At 40.0% G+C, this 22,970-nt stretch overlaps 1 protein-coding gene across 10 annotated transcripts in view; it reads left to right on the forward strand.

Moving 5' to 3' along the window:
- LOC106087756 (arginine kinase) overlaps positions 1-22,970 on the forward strand; it is a 159,395-nt gene that overhangs the window by 106,106 nt on the left and 30,319 nt on the right. For 7 of the 10 annotated variants that reach the window (XM_013252897.2, XM_013252904.2, XM_013252905.2 and 4 more), the window contains 5 exons: positions 4,984-5,295; positions 5,880-6,026; positions 6,093-6,246; positions 11,210-11,367; positions 21,324-21,444. In XM_013252897.2, coding sequence (XP_013108351.2) covers positions 4,984-5,295; positions 5,880-6,026; positions 6,093-6,246; positions 11,210-11,367; positions 21,324-21,444 — 892 coding nt within the window. The remainder of the gene's footprint in view (positions 1-4,983; positions 5,296-5,879; positions 6,027-6,092; positions 6,247-11,209; positions 11,368-21,323; positions 21,445-22,970) is intronic. The other 3 variants (XM_059369207.1, XM_013252901.2, XM_013252903.2) reach the window with 3 other exon arrangements.

Below are 22,970 nucleotides of genomic sequence, written 5' to 3' on the forward strand. Positions count from 1 at the left end.
AAACATTCCAATTGGTTTAGCAGATATTTTTGAGTTGATTAAGCTAAGTGTGCCTGCCAATCTACCTGATGTTCTGTCTAACGATTTTTTCTTGTAGTCAAAGTTCAGATTGATCACAGATGAAGTCTAGAGACAGAGTCTACGGAATTGGGACAAATGGGTTCGGACATAGGCATTCGATATTCGCAAAGTACCATCTAAAAAATCTATGAGTTATGGCACAGGTTTGGAAATGCAATTCAACACTGTAGTAAGGTTGGGTAGGCTCGAAATGGGGCCTGAATCCCAGGATAGTCCACTGGCTCTACAGGAGCGTGATTAGACCAATACTTACTTACGCCTCAGTAGTTTGGTGGACTGCTGTGGAGAAAAAGTGCAATATAAGGACCATACAACAGGTTCAGAGATCATGTTGTCTTGGCATAGGCGGAGCGATGAGGACCACGCCCACTAGGGCACTGAAGACTATTCAAGATATCCGACCCATTGACATACAGATTAAGTGTGAGGCAGCCACTGCGGCTATAAGACTTAAGGTGATGGGAGAATGGATTAAGGATGGGAGCAGCTCATACCATCGCGGTATAATCGAGGCGACGATAGGAAACCTGGAAGGAAGAGAAGAGGTTTCCGATCGGATACCTGAGATGAATCTTGAAAACGAGTGCGAGGCACTGCTGCCATCGGCACAGTCTTGGATTGACGGAACCCTAGTATTGCCATCTGGAAGGTCATGTTACACGGATGGATCAAAGCTCGAGGACAGAGTGGGCCTGGGGGGTATAGATTGAGAACCCAGGGACTGAGATCTGTTTTAGACTGCCTGACCATAATACGGTCCTGCAGGCGAAGATCCGGGAGATCACAGAATGCGTGAGGTGGTGTGGTGCTAACGCGAGGACGTCGAGTGTGAACATCTTTACCGACAGTAAAATTGCCATAAGGGCAATAACAACCAGGAGGGTAAGGTCACGAACAGTCTTGCAGTGTAAGATAGAGATTAAAGCCTTCTCTGAGGATGGCAAAATTCGCATCGTGTGGGTGCCAGGCCATAACGGAGTAAGGGGAAATGAAAAGGCAAACGATTTGGCGGTGAAGACCAGAGGACTGCCGTCAATAAACTTGGTTAACCCGAAGCCTTTCGAGTCGACGCAGTCCGAGTTAATGGAGTGGGCGACGAATGCGCATGCAACATTGTGGAACAGCGAACGGACGGTGAAAATCCTATAGGGGGATGCAGATCGTGAGAAGACGAGACTATTGAACTGAAATGAAGCAAGAAGGAGGTCTGTATAGCTATTGGTATCATAACGGGACACATAGGACTACGAGCTCACTTATGTAAAATCGGTGCGGCAAGTGATAGCATGTTTAGGGCATGAGGAGAAGATGATGACACATTGGAGCATTTCCTTTGTCATTGCCCGGCTTTCGCGTCCAATAGATACCGGTACTTAGGTGGGAACCCGATACCAGACATGAACCAACTTTGGGGAGTGGTATGGAAAATAATTAAGGATTTTGTAAGTAACACGGAATTCCTAACCTAAAATTTTCTTTATAGATTATTTACTTACTTTTAGATTAGCCGATTTCTGGCTTAGGTGTATGTTCATAGTGGCCAGGGGCGGATTTATATCTGCGCCCTCTTTTCAATCTAACCTTGGTCGGGGAAAAGGGCACGCGTCTAACGACCTCGGTTGATAAATCCCTCAGTAGCGGACACTTGTGGGATACATGGCTTAGCGGAAAAGTAACAACTTCTCCCCAAACACGAGTCGCCCTGTGGCATACCATTCGGACTCGGCTATAGAAAAAAGTCCTTTAACATTAAGCTTAAAACTTGAATCGTACAGCACGTACAGTTGCTTAATGGAATGTATGTATGAAATTTTTGCAAAATATCCAAATATGGTCCGATTCGAAAAAAGGTTGTGGGGGCTGATCCTCAACTCCGAACTTGACATCAACCTCAACGCCTCCGGTTATATAGTAAGAATTATTTATCTGGCATTATGTAACTACAAACCGGTCTCTAATTTCGGCTCAATACTTCGGCGGATGTCAAAAGAGCGAATATAACTTACCGTACCAAATTGAAACTAACTCAGGTAATAAATGTGGTTTTAGAAGCTCAAGACTTTGTATGAGGGGATCAGTATATATAGGGGCTACATCCTAACTGGGTCTGCTCTAGACCACACTCGGCAAGAATTTTTAACAACGCGTCATATTTGACACAGATGTCAAAGGGACGAGTACTAGACAGGTTTATATGGGAGCTATATGAGATTATAGATTGATTTGAACCGTACTTGGCATAGTTCTTGAAAGTGGTGACAGAACACCACATGCAAAATTTCAGTTATATCGGACAAAAGTTGAGGCTTGTGGGACTCAAGAAGTCAAATCGGGAGATCGGTTTATATGAGAGCTATATCAGATTATAGACCGTTTTAAAGCGTATTTGGCACAGTTGTTTAAAGTCATAACAGAACATCATGTGCAAAATTTTAGCTAAATCGGACTAAATTACGGTTTCCAGGGGCTCAAGAAGTCAAATCGGGAGATCGGATTATATGGGAGCTATATCAGGTTATAGACCGATTTGGACCCCACTTGCCACATTTGTTGAAAGTCATAACAGAACACTATGTCAAAATTTTAGACAAATCATACAAAAATTGTGGCTTCTTTGGGCTCTAGAAGTCAAATCGGTAGATCGGTTTATATGGGAGCTATATCGGGTTATAGACCGATTTGGACCGTACTTGGCACAGTTGTCGGAAGTCGTAACAGAACTAATTAGTGTGGATCTGAAAGATACCCGTAGCCCTGAATGTCTCGATCACCAGCTTAAAAATGCTTAAAGAAAAATCCATTTTCAAACAAATAAGAGCATGCTAAGTTCAACCGGGCTGAATCCTATCTACTCTCCACCATGGATCGCGTTTGTCGAGTTTTTTGCGCGGTATCTCTTTTTAGGCTAACAAAGAATAATGGATAAGAATTGTTATGCTATTGGGTATATATCAAGTTGTAGTCCGACTCTCACCATACGTGAATTGAATGTGGAAGACCGAAGTAGAAGTCATTGTGTAATGTTTCAGTCCATTTGGATAAGAACAGAACAGAATCGGGAGATCGGTTTATATGCGAGCTGTATCAGAATAACGATTGATTAAGACCATATTGGAAACGAATGTTGAAGGTCATGAGAGAAGCCGTTGTACAAAATTTCAGCACAATCGGATAAGAATTGCGACCTCTAGGGGCTAAGAAGTCAAGATCCCAGACCGGTTTATATGGCAGCTATATAACGTTATTTACAGAACTGAACCATATTTATCGCAGTTGTTGAAAGCCATAAGAAAATACAAATGCAAATTTGACCACGACCATTCCATTAAGGAACTGGGGCAAACCTTTTACAAATCAATGAGTGCTGTCCCATTAAATTTTATGCTCAATGATGTGGGACCTCCTTTTATAGCCGAGGCCGGCGCGCCGCAGAACGACACCTCTTCTTTTTTTCTTTAAACCATACTTAGCACAGTTGTTGAAAGTCATAATTAACAACTTCATGCAAAATTTCATCCAAATCGGATAAGAATTGCGCCCTCTAGCGGCTCAAGAAGTCAAGATCCAAGATCGGTTTATATGGCAGCTACATCAAGTTATGGACCGATTTGAGCCATACTCAGCACAGTTATTGAAAGTCATAATAAACAACTTCACTCAAAATTTCAGCCAAATCGGATAAGAATTGCGCCCTCTAGCGTTTCAAGAAGTCAAGACCCAAGATAGGTTTACATGACAGCTATATCAGGTTATAAACCGATTTGAACCATACTCAGCACAGTTGTTGGAAGTGATACCAAAACACCACGTGCAAAATTTCGGCCAAATCGGATAAGACTTGCGGCCTGTAGGTGCTCAAGAAGTCAAGACCCAAGATCGGTTTATATGGCAGCTATATCAAAACATGGACCTATTTGGCCCATTTACCATCCCAACTGACCTACACTAATAAGAATGATTTGTGCAAAATTTCAAGCATCTAGCTTTACTCCTAGGAAAGTTAGCGTGCTTTTGTAAGACGGACGGACAGACGGACGGACGGATAGACGGACGGACATGGCTAGCTCGACTTAAAATGTCATGACGATCAAGAATATATACCTCCCCCATAGACGCATATTTCGAGGTGTTACAAACGGAATGACGAAATTAGTATACCCCTTATCCTATGGTGGAGGGTATAAAAACCATTCTATGGTATAGAGAAGCGCACCGCGCCAGCTATTAGTTCATAAATATGAGGTAGTTCTAGGTGACAGCTATAACTAAATATCGTTCGATGGGGACCATAATGGTCAAGGGTGCTCCAGGTTTTCTTCGAAATTGCAGCAAAATCATATCAAGATCTATGGCCCGATTTGGCCCGTTCAAAAACTCATGCTGGGTTTGGACACAATGCGGATCTTTTCGACTATCAATACAAAGGATTTATATTTAAAGGATGTTGTGCAATTGCAACTAATGGATAGACAGCAATAAAGACTTGCCTGAAATGTTTTAAAATTTTACGATGATCAAGAATATTATGATCCGTGGGGTGGAAAATGAATGTTTTGAAGTGTTGTAAGCGGAATAACAAAAACGAGTCTAACCCCAATCCTATGGTGGTGGTATAAAAAAAAAACAAAAATAATCATTAGTTTCCACACAGGCGATTCCATAAAATTAGATGTGGTTTTAATTTCTTATCAACCCTAAAGTTTAAAACTCAAATAGCATGCATAAACAGCTCAAGTAGAGAGTTTAAGCCATAGTTTTCTTTAACAAAAACAACATAGAATGCAGTGCATGATTTTGTAGATTTTTTTGTAGTTTTTGATGCATTTTAGCTAAATTGGCCAAACGTATGTTATTGTCTTCCTTTCCACAACAAAATCTTTTTCCCCTTGTATATATTCCCAGGAGCCTGAGGTGGCAACAGTAGTCCATGAAACTAGCCAAGAGGAGGAAAAAGAAGTCGAAAAAGTTGAGGATCAAGCCGATGAGGTTGATGCCAAAGAGGTGGATGCCAAAGAGCTTGATGCCAAGGAGGTGGATGCCAATGAGGCAGATGGTAATGGCGGAGACCCTGAGGAGGATGCTGAAGGTGATGCCGATTCTCCCACCTCCTCGCTGGCCATAGAGGGTTTTGTACATGGCGATGCTGAAGATAATACAGTTCAGTCTCAAACTGCTGCTTATGTTGATGATGATAATGATGATGATGATGATGAAGTATAACTTTTCAAAAAACTCCTATTGTTGTCCTGTTTGTTTATTTTTTTCCTCTCAGCAAACAAACCATTACGACGCTGTTACAACTTTCGATATTTTTATTTCTTATGAGTTTTAAACGATCGATAAGTTGATTAGCTATAACTCATACACACATCCTTCGAACGTCAAACATCACCCGTTTTTAGTATCCTGTTTTCCCTCTCTCTCTTTCTCTCTCTCTATTGCTGTAGTTTAAACCCTTAGAGTCTTCATCCCTGAAAGCTTTCTCTCCCAATTGATTCTTTCTATTTTGGCTATTAACTTCTTTAGCTCTCAGTAGTTTTCCCCCATTTCTTAAAAAACACCTTATCCGCACCTTTCCTTTGATGCTCTTTTTAGGTTCCTTGTCTTTGTACATCTGTTCGATTTTTTCTTTAATCCATTATTTTTTTTGCGTCATTTTATGTGTTTAAAAATTTGATTATATTTATTTGGTGATACATCTACTTAACCCTGCCATATTTTATCATCACGAAACCCTCCTACTCCATCCTTTATGCAAAAAAAAAAAAAAACAAAAAAACACCACAACCAAAAATAAGGAGTCACGCATTGACAAGATCATAGCCTCAGGAGATATGGAAAAGTTAGCCCAGATTGTATTGAACGGCGATGGTCAAAAGCTGCTGGATGTGAATGCAACAGAGCCCGAAATCCAAGCATTTCTAAGAAATGTGCCTAATTACATGGTAAGTGGGGAAAGGAAATCGGATGGAATTCTTTATTTAAGACTTTTTGTTTATTTTGATTTTAAGGACAAAATAAGGAGAGTGCATGAGGCCTCGCGCAATGGTAGTTTGTTAAACTTGCAACAGGCCTTGGATAGACGAAAGTTTGCCATAGCCAAAGATGAAATATCTCCAAATGGAGCGACACCTCTACATGTGGCGGTACTATTTGGTCATAGTGGTAAGTTAGCTTATTAAAAAATTTAATTGCACCCCAAATAGTTCAATAAAATGCCATATATTTTGGAAGTGAGAGTTAATTGGGTGGTTATTGTGGTTTATTAAAGAGCTGCAGAAACCGAAATAAATGACCTGTCATGTTTGGAACACCAACACATTTTCATGCTCTAAGTTGTAGTAATTGCAAGATAAACCATGGATCGAATTTGTCAAGTTCTTTGTGCGGTATCTCTGTTTAGGAAAACAAGGAATAATGGATAAGATTTGTTGCGCTATTGGAGATATATCCAGTTATCCAACTCGGACCATAAGTGAAGTACATGTTGAAGACCATAGTAGAAGTCATTGAGTAATATTTCAGTCCATTCGGATAAGTATAGCGCCTTGCAGGGGCTCAAGAAGCATAATAGGGAGATCGGTTTATATGGGAGCTGTATCAGGCTAAGATCGATTAAGACCATATTCGACATGTATGTTGATGGTCATGGGAGAAGCCGTTGTACAAAATTTCAGCCAAATCGCCCTCTATTGCCTCAAGAAGTCAAGATCCAAGATCGGTTTATATGGCAGCTATATCAGGTTATGTACGGATATGAACCGTACTTAGCAGTGTTTGAAGGTCATAACAAAACACTTCGTGCAAAATTTCAGTCAAATCGGATAAGAATTGCGCCCTCTTGTGGCTCAAGAAGTCAAGATCCAAGATCGGTTTATATGAACGCTATATCAGGATATGCACCGATTTGAATCATACTTAGCGTAGTTGTTCCAAGTGATACCTAAACGCCATGTGCGAATTTCTAGCCAGTCAAGACCTAAGATCGGTTTATATATATACTTGGGTAAAATTACAAGCGTCTAACTTTACTCCTTCGAAAGATAGCGTGCTTTCGATAGACGGACGGACATGACGAAAGTCATGAGAGAAATCATTGTACAAAATGTTAGTCTAATCGTGTTTTAAAGGATACATTTAGTGTCGCATCGCTTATTTTTGTTGTTTAATATTCCAAAAAAAATTAACTTTTCCGATAGTACCCATTGGAAAAAAATCAATCAATATTGAGTAAAAAAATTAAATATCAATAGTGCCAGCTCTTCTTGGCGGACCCCTGAAGTTGGTCATTAAATTTGTTTGGGTTACCAAGTATTCATTTGTGGTCCGATTTTCAAAAATATTGAGCTTGGAACAATTTGAAGGGGTTATCTGTACCCGTTCTTAAACGCTACAATTTTTCCAGTTCTTTCAATCCCATCCCAGTGTGTGCCATTTATCCCTGTGGGGTTGTTAATCACTCTAATACAGGAACAAGTCAGCTTCAACTTATGCTGGGACCTGGTGATACATGCAAATATCAGGGCCGGTCGTTTGAAAACTCCCTTCATGATATGGTTAACTACAGAAGGGAATTTGGAGATAGGCAACTTCAAATTGCCAGCCTTCTGGTCATAAAAGGACCAGACTCTCAGGTGGCCGGATTATAGACGAATCCCTAGTGAATGCTGTATTAGAAAGATTGTGACTAGAGCAACTCCACAGGGAAGAATTTCTGACTCTCTTTTGTGGCTTTTGTTTATCAATGTAATTGACTTTCGAGTTGGAAAAGGTGAAAGTTGTCGCTTAACCGGCCAACACGGGTTAACTAACTGTGAGCTGTAAACAGACTGTAACTTTGAGCTCTGATTTGTGTGTTTTTCATCGTTAACACGCGCTTCCACAGGTAGCGGATAGTGGAAAACTTCGTATTTGTGAGGAGTAGGTGCAAATGCGGCCGCGGGTAGTCAGCGATATCGACAAGAGAGTCTAAGTGAGGCATCAGGTGGCACATTCTTTAATACTGGTTGCCAATGATACTCGAAATGAGAAGGCAAGTACTTGGTGTCTTCAAATAACCAATGGCCAACATTCGCGTTTGTTCTCAGGTAAATGGCGGCTGGAGACGATCGTCGGATCTTGAAGCAAGAGGCTGGCGACATCGAGAGATACATGTGCAATCGCACAAAACCTATGCGGTTGGGGCGCTGGGCCTACTGGCCCACCCGGAAAAATATGAGGATTACAACAAAGAAAGTTTGCTTACGCGGATAAATTGGTCATCATGGTGGTTGGATGATGTCTCTTTTCTATTGTGGGTCTCATTCCACCCTATGAATGAGACCCACAATTGACGAAGTTATCTGAATGGTCAACGGTTGGTATGAACTCTAGAAAGACTGGACAGGTTAGGGTATTGAGGCATTGGAAACCTCAATTTGTAGTCAATTGGGCTGACATTTTCTTCCACGAAGCTTAACCCGAACCTTCATATGGCCATGCAAGCGGAAGTAGGACTTAGACTTTGGGTTTTCAATGTGTGCCAACTCCCGTTCTCTCCCGTATATCAGATGGTAATACCAGAGTTCCGTTAATCCAATAGTGTAGCTAAACACTGTCTAGGACTTGACCCACCCAGTGTTGTCTCAGAAATCCAATCCAATTTCGATTCTACCAGGTTAACTAGCGCCGCCTCGATTTTTTCCATATGATATGACCTGGTCTTAGCCCACCTTTGATATGACGCCCAACCTGGTTTCGAATTCTGGCGAAATCGTTCAGTGAAGGTTAAGGTTGCTTAAAGGCGTGCGACTAACAACCTTAAATTGAAGCATCTGGCAAGCTCCATTTCGTTCTTTCTAGATCGAGGTAGAAAATAAAAAAAGACCGGCAAAAAGAGATAAAGCTACAGCATAGCACATTTCAAGACAGCATAAAAAACAGAAAAAACAACTAAAAATGTGTTAACTTCGGCCGTGCCAAACTCTGGATGCCCACAACCATGGGTATATTAATCATCCTAATTTATTAATACTCCATTCCCATATCCATAGTTATATCTAAATGGGTGCTGGTCTGGATCATATTTGATTTAGGTCCCAAGAATTCGTATGCAAGTAACAGTTTCAGCGAAATCGGGTAAATAATCCGCTTTTTATAGGATTGAGACGCTAAATTGGATGATCGGTCTATATGGCACCTATATCTAAATATCGTCCGATCCGAGGCTTAATGCAACTCACTGTTTCAAATCAAAATCAGGAAAACAATGTAGATTTTATAGGTTTTAGAACCTTAATCGATAGATCGGTCTATACGGCAGCTATATCTAAATATAGTCCGATTTAACCCGTTCAAAAATTTAACCTTCGTGCAACAAAAATACGTATCTGTGCCTAATTTCAGCTCAAAATCTCAATTTCTGAAGGCTATAGCGTGATTACAACGCGCATCGGTAAATCGCTTTAGAATTTTACGACGATCCGAAATATATTTTGTAGGGTCAGAAATGGATATTTCGATGTCTTGCAAACGGAATGAATAAATGGATACACCCCTTATCCAACGATGGTAGGTATAATGAAACTCGCAATTGTAGGCAGATGCTCGACCGTGTCCAACTCTTCCTCGTTATCGCATACACTACAGAATTCTGCCTCTCTCTCTGTGCCCAATGCGACATCAAGCACATGACGGTTCGAGGAGCAGCTGTCAGCTGTCCGAAGTGTGCTTCCTAAGCTCCAGGATAAGCGACTTCTAGTTTAACGATATACTCAGCCACTAGGCTTTCCCCAACTTTCAACCTATTCCAACAGTCCACGACTCGTTCGCGTGGTCATCGAAAAGTCATCCACCCTACTAATAAGCCACTCGCACAGGGGAAGGTTGATAGATTCCTTAGCATGATCTACACAATTGGCGATCTATTCCTGGCCAGCTGGTGTTCGACTTCATTTTCCCTTCGCTTGATGGTCCAGGACCCAGCAAAGCCTGACAGTATTTCGCATGGTTCGAAGAAGATTTTTGCATCTTCTAAATAGTCAGGACCTCAGATAGCCTGACGCCAGAACCTTAAGCGCCGCCCGGTGCAAGAAAATCGAAAAAAAAACTAATAAAAATTATGCCGAGGGAGAACGGGTAAAGATATCACCTTGAAATTTGGAATGGCTAGAGCTGATTGCAAAATTTCAAGGCCCTAATTTGGTCATTTCGAAAATTTGTTGGGTTTGCCAAATCTTCGTTTGTGGTCCGATTTTTCAAATTTTGCTCAAAAATCCCTACAGTTTTCATTGAGACCTACTCCGTATTTTGCAATTTACGAAGGCATTTGGATTTGTGGCAAAATTTACAACGATTTGTCGCAAAATGTGTCCACATTTTACTTACTTACTTTACACACCTCAACTCCAATCATTCCAAATTTCAAAGTGATAAATCTTCCCGTTCTCACGCAGCATATTTTTTTCTAGTTTTTTTTTTCGATTTTCTCCCACTGTGCTTCAGCTGACTGTCCATGTTTATCATTATTGCCTGATCCGCCCGTCGCTCCAGCATCGACAACGTCCCCAATGCCTTCTGGACCGCGAAAATTTCCTTCTGAAAGACGATTCAACAGTCCAGAGGCGTATATGATTCCATGATTCCAAAACATTCAATTAGGATTCCTGCCAGGTTGCTCCCATTTATCCCCTTGTAAATAATCAGTAATTCCGTCCGCAATTGCGGGGACAAGTCACTGGATTATTAGTGAAAACCTCTTTATTGTTAAAGCATCAAATGACTGATGGGGGAATCTCTTATCGATTAACACTCTTCCTCGGTCCTCCCGTATTCCTTCTTTTTATCGGGTGCGTTGGTTTCCCACTCCTCTTTTTGTATTGTTGCCTTGCACCGTAGTGTGATGAACCTTTCGCTATAATCATTTTCATTTCTTAAGGCGAACACAAGAGTCTAAATTCTACGAATGTCGCAGGCAGCTTACAAGGTTACTAGACGCGTGCCTTTCAACCTTACTTTACCTAACCTTATCTTCTATAGGAAAAATTAATTTCTCAACTTAACCCAAAAGATGACCCAAGCCTGTGTTGAGCTTATAGTCTTAGCTTTAAGAAAAACTAAAAAAACACTTACCAAAATATTCCAATTTCAGATATCGTTCGTTACTTGGCTGCCCGGTTTCCAGAGACCACAACCACTACAGATGTTGATGGTCGTACAGCTCTCCATTATGCCGCTGTTATTAAGGACAATGGGCATTTCTACAATGTCTTGCTGCAGTTAGGTGCCAATCCAAAAGCACCTGATAAGGTAAGCAACATAAAAAGAAATTTTAAAAATAGTTTCAAACCATTAATGAAATGTTGCAACAAATGATCGAAATAAAATTAAAGCGAAAACAATTGAGAACGGGCTAAAGTCGGACAAAGCCGACCTTTTGATATCCTACACCACATTGGGTATGTACGCTAAGCTGTTAAAATTAAAACTTGCCTAAATTTGAAATGCTGAATTTCGAACAAAATCCGTACATATTGTTTTGGTCATATAGGAAATCGCTGTGAAAACTGTTGAGATGATCGGCCGATAAATGCGTTGCAAAGACCCTAAAAGTAAAAATAAGGAGGTATATAGGAGCTATATCTAAATCTGAACCGATTTCTAAGAGACTCACCAGTGATCATAAGAGAAGTTTTCGTGGCAAATGTCCGTCCAATCTGAATCGACTTAAACCAAAACCGAACATATGTATGGGAGCTACATCCAAATCTGAACTGATTTCTTCCAATTTCCATTGGCCAAAAAGCCAAAAAGAACCTTCTGTCAAATTTGAAGAAGATCGGTTGAAAATTGTGACCAATACTTTCTTCACAAATTATCATGGATAGACAGACGGACAGACAAATCGAATCAGAAAGTGATTATGAGGCGATCGGTATACTTACCAATGGATCTAGCTATCTTCCTTCTAGGCGTTACAAACAAATGCACTCAATTATAATATCTTGTACCACAGTAGTGGTGTAGGGCATATCTATTGTCAACAAAGTTAACTTGACTTCATGTAGTGATTACAAATTGCATAACAGAGGCTCGGGCTAAGAATGTACTGACGTCGAAACAACACATTAACAAAAAAAGGGTTTGGAATATCTTTGCGACAAATAAATCTGTTTTTTGTTGTGGATGTACTGTTTTTATAGTAACTGTGCAACATTTTCCCCCACTGTTGAACGTTAGTCGTGAATTTTCCAAATTTTGATGTTAAAGTCACTTCGGTTATGGTGGAACTTTTATGACCCTCGTTTGTGGTAAAGGATGGCTCTTTAACTAAAAATTCAAAACTTCTTTTAAGCCAAACGTGCATCGTTTACAGCAAATGATAATTTGTTACATGAAAAGATGATTTTTTATTTCTTGCATCTCTTCTTTCTTTGGCAGAGAGTGTAGATTGAAAAGAGACCAATTTTGTTTTTTTTTTTACAGATAAATATCAATTTGTCAGCTGTCATTATTGGGAGGGCCGCGATCGTGTGGGGATGTAAACTTGAAAAGTGACAATTTCTCAAATTTTCCTTTAGGTGAAAAATTCTTGTATTAAAAATAAAACAATCAATATATTGGGTTGCATTTTTAATAAAGCTTAAAATGAACTTTAATCAAATATACTTTTTTACACTTTTTTTCTAAAGCAAGCTAAAAGTAACAGCTGATAACTGACAGAAGAAAGAATGCAATTACAAAGTCACAAGCTGTGAAAAAAATTGTCAACGCCGACTATATGAAAAATCCGCAATTACAACCCAATACTTCTACAAACACCCAACCCAATACGACAAAAATTTCTATTTTGCGCCATAAAGAAATACTCATCCTATGTATTTGTCACAAATTCTTGAAATTTTATCGTAAACAAGGTCCCAACGTTTTTCGTAAAAGAAGTTTACTTGGTGAAAAATTCTTTTATGGCTAATGAATTATTTTTTTGCTTGTAGTTTACTATTAACGTTTCAGTCTTGGTTGAAAAGACAACTGATGGTTATTCTCAAAGAGCGTCCCCATGGGAGACTCTGTATACTCTCCATGCCGATTATCCTTTGATGGATAATAAGGACCCAGTTTGACGTTATACCGAAATTGGCTATTTGTCATAGGTGGTCAAAGTAATCACAGCGTCATGGTTACCTCCGCTCACCATGCACTTCTACTTGGCCGCTCTTATATTCAAGACCATACTGTTCATAGAAAACTTGAGTCTCCTAAGCGGGATACTCCTTCCTAGGATTGTGGTTACGCTAAACAAAAAAAAAAAAAAGTAAAAGCGTGCCAAGTTCGGCCGGGCCGAATCTTATATACCCTCCACCATGGATCGTATCTCTCGAGTTCTTTGCGCAGTATCTCTTTTTAAGCAAACAAAGAATAATGAATAAGGACGGAGGAAGAGGAGCTATATCAAGTTATAATCCAATTCGGGACTCAAGAAGCAAAATCGGGAGATCGGTTTATATGGGAGCCGTTTCAAGCTATAGATCGATTCTGACCATATTGCACCCGTATGTTGAAGGCCATGCGAGAAGCCGTTGCACAAAAATTGTGCCAAATCGAATGAGAATTGCGCTCTCTAGAGGCTCAAGAAGTCAAGAACACAGATCAGTATATATGGCAACTATATCAGGTTATGTACCTATTTGCGCCATACTCATCACAGTTTTTGGAAGTCATATCAAAACACCTCATGCAAAATTTTAGCCAAATCGGATGAGAATTGCGCCCTCTAGCGGCTCAAGAAGTCAAGACCCAAGATCGGTTTATATTGCAGCTATATCAGGTTATAAACCAATTTGAACCATACTTAGCACAGTTGTTGGAAGTGATATCAAAACGCCACGTGCAATATTTCAGTAAAATCGGAAGAGAATTGCGCCCTCTAGTTATATTCATCCACTTCCCTAAAAAAAAACAGCATGTTCCAGAGATTCTATCTTAGGTTGGTTTCCGTGCTTGGTAGTCCGAGGCTCTCTTCAGTTTTTTTATTCCCATTTCTTAAATGGAACAGTGGTCGTTTCTGCAATTCTGTAGAAAAGTTGAGTTCCTTCAAGTTAAGCGTTACCTTGTTGGAACAGTACCATAAATAGATCTCTAACTAAATTTTCCCATGAACATTCCAATTAGGAATAGGGTATACTTCTCTCATATCAATGAGTGCAATCCGATACATGTTTAAGCTCAAATGATAAGGGGCCTTCTTTTGTTTGCCGAAACCGAACGGCGTTAACATGGCAGGATAACTCACAAACGTATCCAGCATTAGTAAGGAAAAAGCCACCGCTGAAAAATTTGCTGATGTTTACGCCGGGACTTAAACCCAGGCGTCATAGGCGGACATAGTTAGGTTAGGTAAGAGTGGCATACCTTTACAGACTCACTTAGACAATTTTAGGTCCATTGTGATATCACAGTAGCGACAGACCAAGGCTTCTGACGGGAATCGAACCCACGACCCCTGCACTTGTAATTCAAACACGCTACCAACTCGGCTACCGGTGCGCGCATAGGCGAACATGCTACCCTCCATGGTGGCTCTTTCTGCTCTTTTATCTCAATAGGGTATATTCAGATCACAATGGGTCTTTTTGAACTCTCGAAGTAAGGCTTTCTTTTCACAGCTTTACAATATTCCACTGCCATTTGTCAGCAGTGGTCTTAAGAAGGGCTTTGGACATCCACAATATCATTTTGCGCATGATTTCGATTGATGTATATCCTGAATATATGAAGTATAAAAAAAAACGACATTCCTCCTCCATCATGCTCAAATCTCTCAACCTAGACCCAACCTTGGGGCCACAATTTCGAATATAGACCTAGAATAGAAGCATATTCCGCGATGTAGGTTTCAGTAAATACAGCGAATCCAACGCTGGCTGAACCTTGGATTTTCGTGAGCTATCAAAGACAAGATTTTCCCGGTTTACAGCTTTCCACCATATCACTGCCACATATTTCATAACTAGTCTTGTTGTGGCTGTGTCTATTCAGTAGTTCATCCCTGAGCTTATTCTTACCGAAAGTCCTCTTGCAGAAGTACAAGGCCAACAGCGTCTTCGTCTACTTTGCTCTTTATTCCGAGGACTCATTCTAGTTATTTCATCCCCTAGTCATTCTAGTTATTTCATCCCCTAGTCCTAAATCCGGTAACTCATACCTAAACTGAAACCAGTAAAAGCGTGCTAAGTTCGGCCGGCTCTAATATTGGGAACCCATCATCATGGATTCAACTTAAATATGGAAGCTATATTATCTGGTTTAGACCAATTTTGACCGTACTTGGCACAGTTGTTAAAAGTTATAACAGAACACTATATGCAAAATTTCAGCCAAATCGGATTACAATCGCGGCATGTTAGGGTTCAGGAAAACAAATCGGTAAATCGATTTATATGGGAAGTATATCAGGCTGTAGATCGATTTGAATCATAATTGGCTACAGCTATTGAAAGTCATAACAAAGCACCATATGCAAAATTTCAGCCAAAGCGGACAAAAATTGAGCCAAAAATTTGGCTGTTCGATAACTGTGTGGGTAAAAACCTAATTTGCAAAAAATGTTTAATATCAGTATACGCTTTGGCGTAGCTCCCATATATCGTCTGACTAATGGGACCTCCCACGACCTACGCATTGGTAATCGTAGCACGCTATCAACTCGCCTGCCTCTTTCTAGAAAATTATTAATGTCTGGTATTTTTAGATAAGATTTTTGGGCGGCAGCAGTGGTTGATAGTTGCGTTCAAGCGTCATCTGTGATAGTGACAAGTGTTCAATATACTCTGCCATTTCATAAACACACGTTCAACGATTGCAAATAAAATGAATTAATACAATTCGTGTTCTGTTACAAATCGTTTGCTACGACATTTTTATGGTCGTCATAGTTGGCCTAGTGAAGCAACAATTCTTGATTATCACACAATTTCGCACCAAATTTACTTTGTTGGACAAGCGGGGAACGGACAATGAGATTGTTTATAGGATTAGGGAAGAGGTATTAGATGTGACCATATGTTCGGAAAATCTAATCGATGAGATTAAGGATTGGAGTCTCCATGGAGTATTCCTTCTGAAACCATCGCTACTTTAGGTTTAGAATAACACGGCCAACGCTGAATCTGACAAGCTTTCGTAATAAGTTGAAAATTAACTTGCCAAAATTCGGAAGACTACTCAGAAGAATACTTGGGCAAGATAATTTAGATTTCCCAAGATATTGAAGACAATGTCAACAGGATTGCAACTGCACCAGTGGGTCTTTCGAAGATAGTTGTCCTCTTCGAGAAAGGACATCAGCCCAAGAAAAACCCTGAATGACCGGGGAGATACGCAATATTGGGAAAGAGGTCCACAGACTTTATAACAGAGCACGTCGCAAAAACGACATGGTAGTTGATCGATTGATCGAAGGCTTATCATTTCAGAATTCATGGTAAAGGATGCCTTGGGAAGCCTCCAAACATTTAAGTCGACCGGACCTAATGGGATATTTCCGGCGCTACTTCAAAAGGAGGCAAACTATTTGGCGCCACATCTGGCTTATATTTTCACAGCGTGCTTAAGACTTCCATATACTCCGAAAGCCAGGCAGAAGGCAAGGGTGGTATTTATACCCAAGCCCGACAAGGGAAGTTATGCGACACCAAAGGGCGTACTGTGGAACCATGGAACGTATTGTGGATACCATGATAAATAGTAGGACATCCAGTGAACTGCCTAAATACGATGCCAAGATGTAAACATTGGAGGTATGCATTGACATCGAGGGGGTTTTAACAATGTGCAGACCGACCCACTGATCCAATCCTTAGACCACTACCAGGTGGTTTGTGGATCCCATGACATAAATATAAGGGAGGAAGTGGCACAGGACACCACACGGGGGGGCATTTGTTCGTCACTCCTATGGGTGACCACCATAAATGACCTATTACGGATGCTGACTGATAATACAACAGGTTCAGAAAACAAGTCGTCTTGGCATAGGCGGAGCGATGAGGACCACGGCCACTAGTGCACTGGAGACTATTCTAGATATCTGACCCATAGAGAGATAGTGTGAGGTACTGCTGCCAGCGAATTGGCGGAACCCTAGTATTGCCATCTGGAAGATCATGTTACACGGATGCATCAAAGCTAGAGGACAGAGTGGGCCTGGGGTTCTGCATTGAGAACCCAGGGAATGAGATCTGATTTGATGAGATCCGGGCGAACACGGAATACGTGAGGTGGTGTGTTTATTATCCGATGACGTCGAGCGTGAATATCTTTACGGACAGTAAACTAGCCATCAAGGCGATAACAACCAGGACGGTAAGGTCACGTACAGTCTTGGAGTGTAAGACATTAATGCCTTCTCTGAGGATGGCACAATCAGCATCGTTTGGTGCCGGGCCATAGCGGAGTAAGGGGGAATGTAAAAGAAGACTATTTGGCAGTGAAGGTCTTCGAATCGACGCAGTCGGAGTTAAGTAAGCATGTAATGCAGTGGAATAGCGTCGGTAGGACGTCGAAGACGAGGCTTTTTGAGGTCAGTATAGCTTTCGGTATCATAACAGGACACATAGGACTGCGACCTAACTTATGCAAAGTCGGTGCGGCAAGTGAAGGCATGTTTAGGGCATGTCGGGAAGATGATGAGACGTTGGATCATGTGCTATGTTATTACCAAGTAAGTAAGTAGCACGGAATTCCTAAATAAAATTTTTGTAGAGGTTACTTTTTAGTATTTAGGGCACACAAAATGCCTATTACTGGCTAAGGTGCATGTCCATCCCTCCCTCTTTTCGCCGCTGTAGCGACTAGTGTTAATGATGGTAGTGAATCCTCATTTCAATTATTTTGATTAAGGCTTCTATTGTCTCAAAAAATCATAGCGAGGTATCGGTTTTGAAAGACCTATATATAGGAACCTATCAGGGTGGGAATCGTTGTGAGGATTTGAGGACACAAGTATACTACACGTACCAAATTTTAGCCAAATCGTGTTAAAACAAAAACTTTTAGAAGCTCGAGAAGTCAAATTCGCAGATCGGTTTATTTGGAGGCCATAGGCGTAGAATGAACTCTGGGGTGGGCTTAGCACCCCCAGAAAAATTTTAGTCCCCCGCCAGAATTTTCAAAATATAAATTGTTTTGTTATTCAAAGGGTTTTACACCGTCCAGAGGGGTTATTTTTTAAGAGGGTTATTTTTAAGAGCTATAGGAAAGCTTTTCGAAAAAAACACATAAAATTCAGAAAAATTCATGAAGTCTTTATTTCAATCGATATTGACGCCAATCTAATGTAATGATTGAGGATTATTTCATTTAAATGTTGATCGTGAGGTCCACTTAGTCTATTTTTATACCCTCCACCATAGGATACTAATTTCGTCATTCTGTTTGTAACTACTCGAAATATTCGTCTGAGACCCATAAAGTATATATATTCTTGATCGTCACGACATTTTAAGTCGATCTAGCCATGTCCGTCCGTCCGTCTGTCTGTCGAAAGAACGCTAACTTTCGAAGGAGTAAAGCTAGCCGCTTCAAATTTTGCACAAATACTTCCTATTAGTGAGGGTCGGTTGGGATTGTAAATGGGCCATATCGGTTCATGTTTTGATATAGCTGCCATATAAACCGATCTTGGGTCTTGACTGCTTAAGCCTCTTGAAGGCGCAATTCTTATCCGATTGGAATGAAATTTTGCACGACGTGTTTTGTTATGATATCCAACAATTGCGCCGAGTATGGTTCAAATTGGTCCATAACCTGATATAGCTGCCATATAAACCGATCTTGGGTCTTGAGTCTCCAGAAGGCGCAATTCTTATCCGATTGGAATGAAATTTTGCACGACGTGTTTTGTTATGATATCCAACAATTGCGCCAAGTATGGTTCAAATCGGTTCATAATCTGGTATAGCTGTCATATATACCGATCTTGGGTCTTGACTTCTTGAGCCTCTAGAGTGCGCAATTTTATCCGATTGGAATGAAATTTTGCATGACGTGTTTTGTTATGATATCCAACAACTGTGCCAAGTATGGTTCAAATCGGTTCATAATCTGGTGTAGGTGTCATATAAACCGATCTTGGGTCTTGACTTCTTGAGCCTCCAGAGGGCGAAATTCTTATCCGATTTGGGTGAAATTTTGCATGAGGTGTTTTGTTATGACTTCCAATAATTGTGCTAAGTATGGCGTAAATCGATATAGAACATAATATAGCTGCCATATAAACCGATTTGGGATCTTGACTTATTGAGCCTCTAAAGGGCGCAAATCTCATTCGATTTTGCTGAAATTTTGTACAACGGATTTTCTCATGACCTTCAACATACGTGTCTAACATGGTCTGAATCGATCAATAGCTTGATACAGCTCCCATATAAACCTATTTCCCGATTTTGCTTCTTGAGCCCCTACAAGGCGCAATTCTTATCTGAATGAACTGAAATATTACACAATGACATCCACAATGTTCAGCATTCATTTATGGTCGAATCGGACTATAACTTGATATAGCTCCAATGGCATAACAGTTCTTATTCAATATTCTATGTTTGTCTAAAAAGAGATACCGCGCATAGAACTCGACAAATGCGATCAATGGTGGAGGGTATATAAGATTCGGCCCGGCCGAACTTAGCACGCTCTTACTTGTTAAGCATACTTTTTCCAACATTTCGGCTAGTATCTTACGAATAAATGTTTCAATGTTGTCTTCCAATGCGTTAATTGAAGCGGGCTTGTATGTATAGACATGAGCTTTAACACAGTTCCACAAAAAATAGTCTAAGGGTATTAAATCGCATGATCTAGGCGGTCTATTGACCGGTCTCAATCGTGAAATAAAATGTTCACCGAACTCGCCCCTCCATTGTTACGCGTACTGTGTGGCATGTGGCACCGTTTTGTTGAAACCACATGTCATGCAAGTCAAGCTCAAGTTGCAAATCGATATTTCGAGGTGTTACAAACGGAATGACTTGGCAAGGATGATGCAAATTGAAGTGTTTTATTAATTTTTTAGTAAAAACACAAAGCTTTAAAATCACCCTTTAGTATCGGTCCACGTTTTCGTAGAACTATACAATACCGCCACGGTAGGGGCTATATATAGCACCTATATATAAAAATTAACGTGCTGCACGCTGTTGTTTCTTCTTCATAGGAAGTATTTAGAATACGAAACTTGTATAAAAATTTGCTCAAGTGCACCCCAAAATCCACCATACAAAAATGTAGGCCAATCGGGACAATTTGGGATTCAAACGCAAGGTACTTCTGAGTAGAACACGCAACATACCTACAAATTTGGGTCAATTCCCAGACTGGTCACCTTACTCTAAAATTATCCCCCAAATAAACATGTAAACCGAATGGGACGATATGGGACTCAAAGGAAAGATATTTGAGTGTACAATACGAAACTTATATAAAAACTTGCGTCAATTTCCGGAGGGTCCCAACACCACAAAATTATACCACAGCTCTTTTTGGAGAGAAGTTTTACATGACATAGTACCTCACAAATGTTGCCAGCATTAATTTCTTTCTGATGGTCTCGCCAGGATGCGAACCCAGGCGTTCAGCGTCATAGGCGGACATGCTAGCCTCTTCGCTCCGGTGGCCTACGAGGGGTATTTGGAGTGAAATACGAATATAAGTTACTTTAAAATTTGGACCACATCCAAAGGGCCAGCTAGTATGTATATAAAAGGTACAACCCTATTTCAGGTATTTTCAATAAATTGTCTACATACGATACACCCCTTATCTACAGTTCGTGGCTGATTTTTTGGGCATTAGTCTTTCATGGTATTATTTCACTAAAGTCTGTATGATAAAACCCATTTTTACACGAAAATTGTCTGCTATGAACAGCAAACTAAATGTTTAATTTATCTGATGGTGGCGAACAAGGCAAGCATGGCCGCGTTAACTCTCTTACCTTGAATATGGTTTATGTGGCCCACTTAGTTTTGACATCTTAAATATAGCCCTTGGTCATCTAGGGGTATTAACTAAGGTCTAAAAATGTCTGAGAATAAACATATGTGCCCAGCAAAATGGTTGCGCCATCCAAGGGAACCAGACCAGTGGTGCAATTAAAATTACCCATTTCGATACATATCGATTTCATTGCTAATGATTTGAAGTGACAAATTTAAAATTATTGATATTAACGGTAAATATTAAAATGACTATCTACTTCCTCCCTACAGATGGGTAAGACACCCGAACAATATCTAGCTGATGATGGTCTCAAAGAAAACCTCAACTATGGCCTACTTCTAAAGAATTTTGGGGCCGAGGACTTAGAATCTCAACTGCTCAACGACCAAGGTAAGTGGGTCAAGAATTCTTGTCTCTAAGGATTGGTGTATTATCAATTTCTCTTTCTTTGTTAGTTAATGGGGTTTTGGGTGGGCAGCTTTATAGTCTCCTAACCGTTTTATTATTTGTTGTAAATGTTTGTGTGTGTGTGCATGTGCATGTGTATATGTGGTTGAGTTTGTCCTTTGTATATGTTAACGATTTGTTTTTCGAATTTTCTTTTTAATTGGCTTCAAAAGGGATGTCATTGTAATTGGGCGCATGTTTTATTACTTTGATTCTCTCTCTCTTTTTTCTTTTTTTTGTTATGGTTTTAATCCACATTTATATTTGTTGTGAAAAAAAATTAAAAGCTTTTTTACAGTCACTGCTTGTTAAAATTTATTAACGATTAAGCTAAAATATGCAATTTTTAAAACACGAATGCACAGTGGTCCGAAACATAACAAAAGTGGATATAATTTACAACTTTTTAAGTAAATAACCGAGCAGTGCGAAGTAGAGCTGACAAAATATCGATGGCACTGTCGACACTATCGATATTCTATTTTTGTATGAATATCGGTTGATATTTTTCCTATCGATATTAGCGGCAAAGTTCATTTGCTTTTCAAAATTTAAGAAAAATAAGCGATCTGAAACTGAATGTGTCCCAAAAGATACATTGCGCCTATAGAGGTCACAGTTTTTATCAAATTGGACTAACATTTTGTACAATGATTTCTCTCATGCCTTCCAACTGACTTTACTAAATTTGCTTTTATACGGTCTGTGCATTTATATTGCTTCTATGTGCATCGATTTGCGGATTTTTACTTCTCATTTTCGTTCAACATATAGGTGATGGGAAATTAACGATAGTATTGATACTTTCGATATTTATTACAAGAAATATCGCAAATATCGAATATTGCAAAAATCGATAGTTTGCCAGCTATAGTGAGAAGCCTTCTAGACTTAAGAAGGACAAAGGCTTTTAAAACATGATTTTTATACCCTCCACCATAGGATAGGGGTATAATAATTTCTGTTTGTAACTACACGAAATAATCGTCTGAGACCCCATAAAGTATATATATTCCTGATCGTTGCGACATTTTATGTCGATCTAGCCATGTCCGTCCATCTGTCTGTCGAAAGCACGCTTACTTTCGAAGGAGTAAAGCTAGCCGCTTGAAATTTTGCACAAGTACTTCTTATTAGTGTAGGTCGGTTGGTATTGTAAATGGGCCATATCGGTCCATGTTTTGATATAGCTGCCATATAAACCAATCTTGGGTCTTGACTTCTTCAGTATCTAGGGGGCGCAATTCTGGTCGGAATTTTGCACGTGATGTTTTGGTATCACTTCCAACAACTGCACTAAGTATGGTTTAAATCGGTTCATGTTTTGCTGCCATATAAACCGATCTCGGATCTTGACTTCTTGAGCCTCTAGAGTGCGCAATTCTTATCCGATTGGAATGAAATTTTGCACGACGTGTTTTGTTATGATATCCAACAACTGCGCCTAGTATGGTTCAAATCGGTTCATA

The sequence above is a fragment of the Stomoxys calcitrans genome, chromosome 5 (assembly GCF_963082655.1).
Source record: "Stomoxys calcitrans chromosome 5, idStoCalc2.1, whole genome shotgun sequence".
Taxonomy (NCBI): Eukaryota; Metazoa; Arthropoda; class Insecta; order Diptera; family Muscidae; genus Stomoxys; species Stomoxys calcitrans.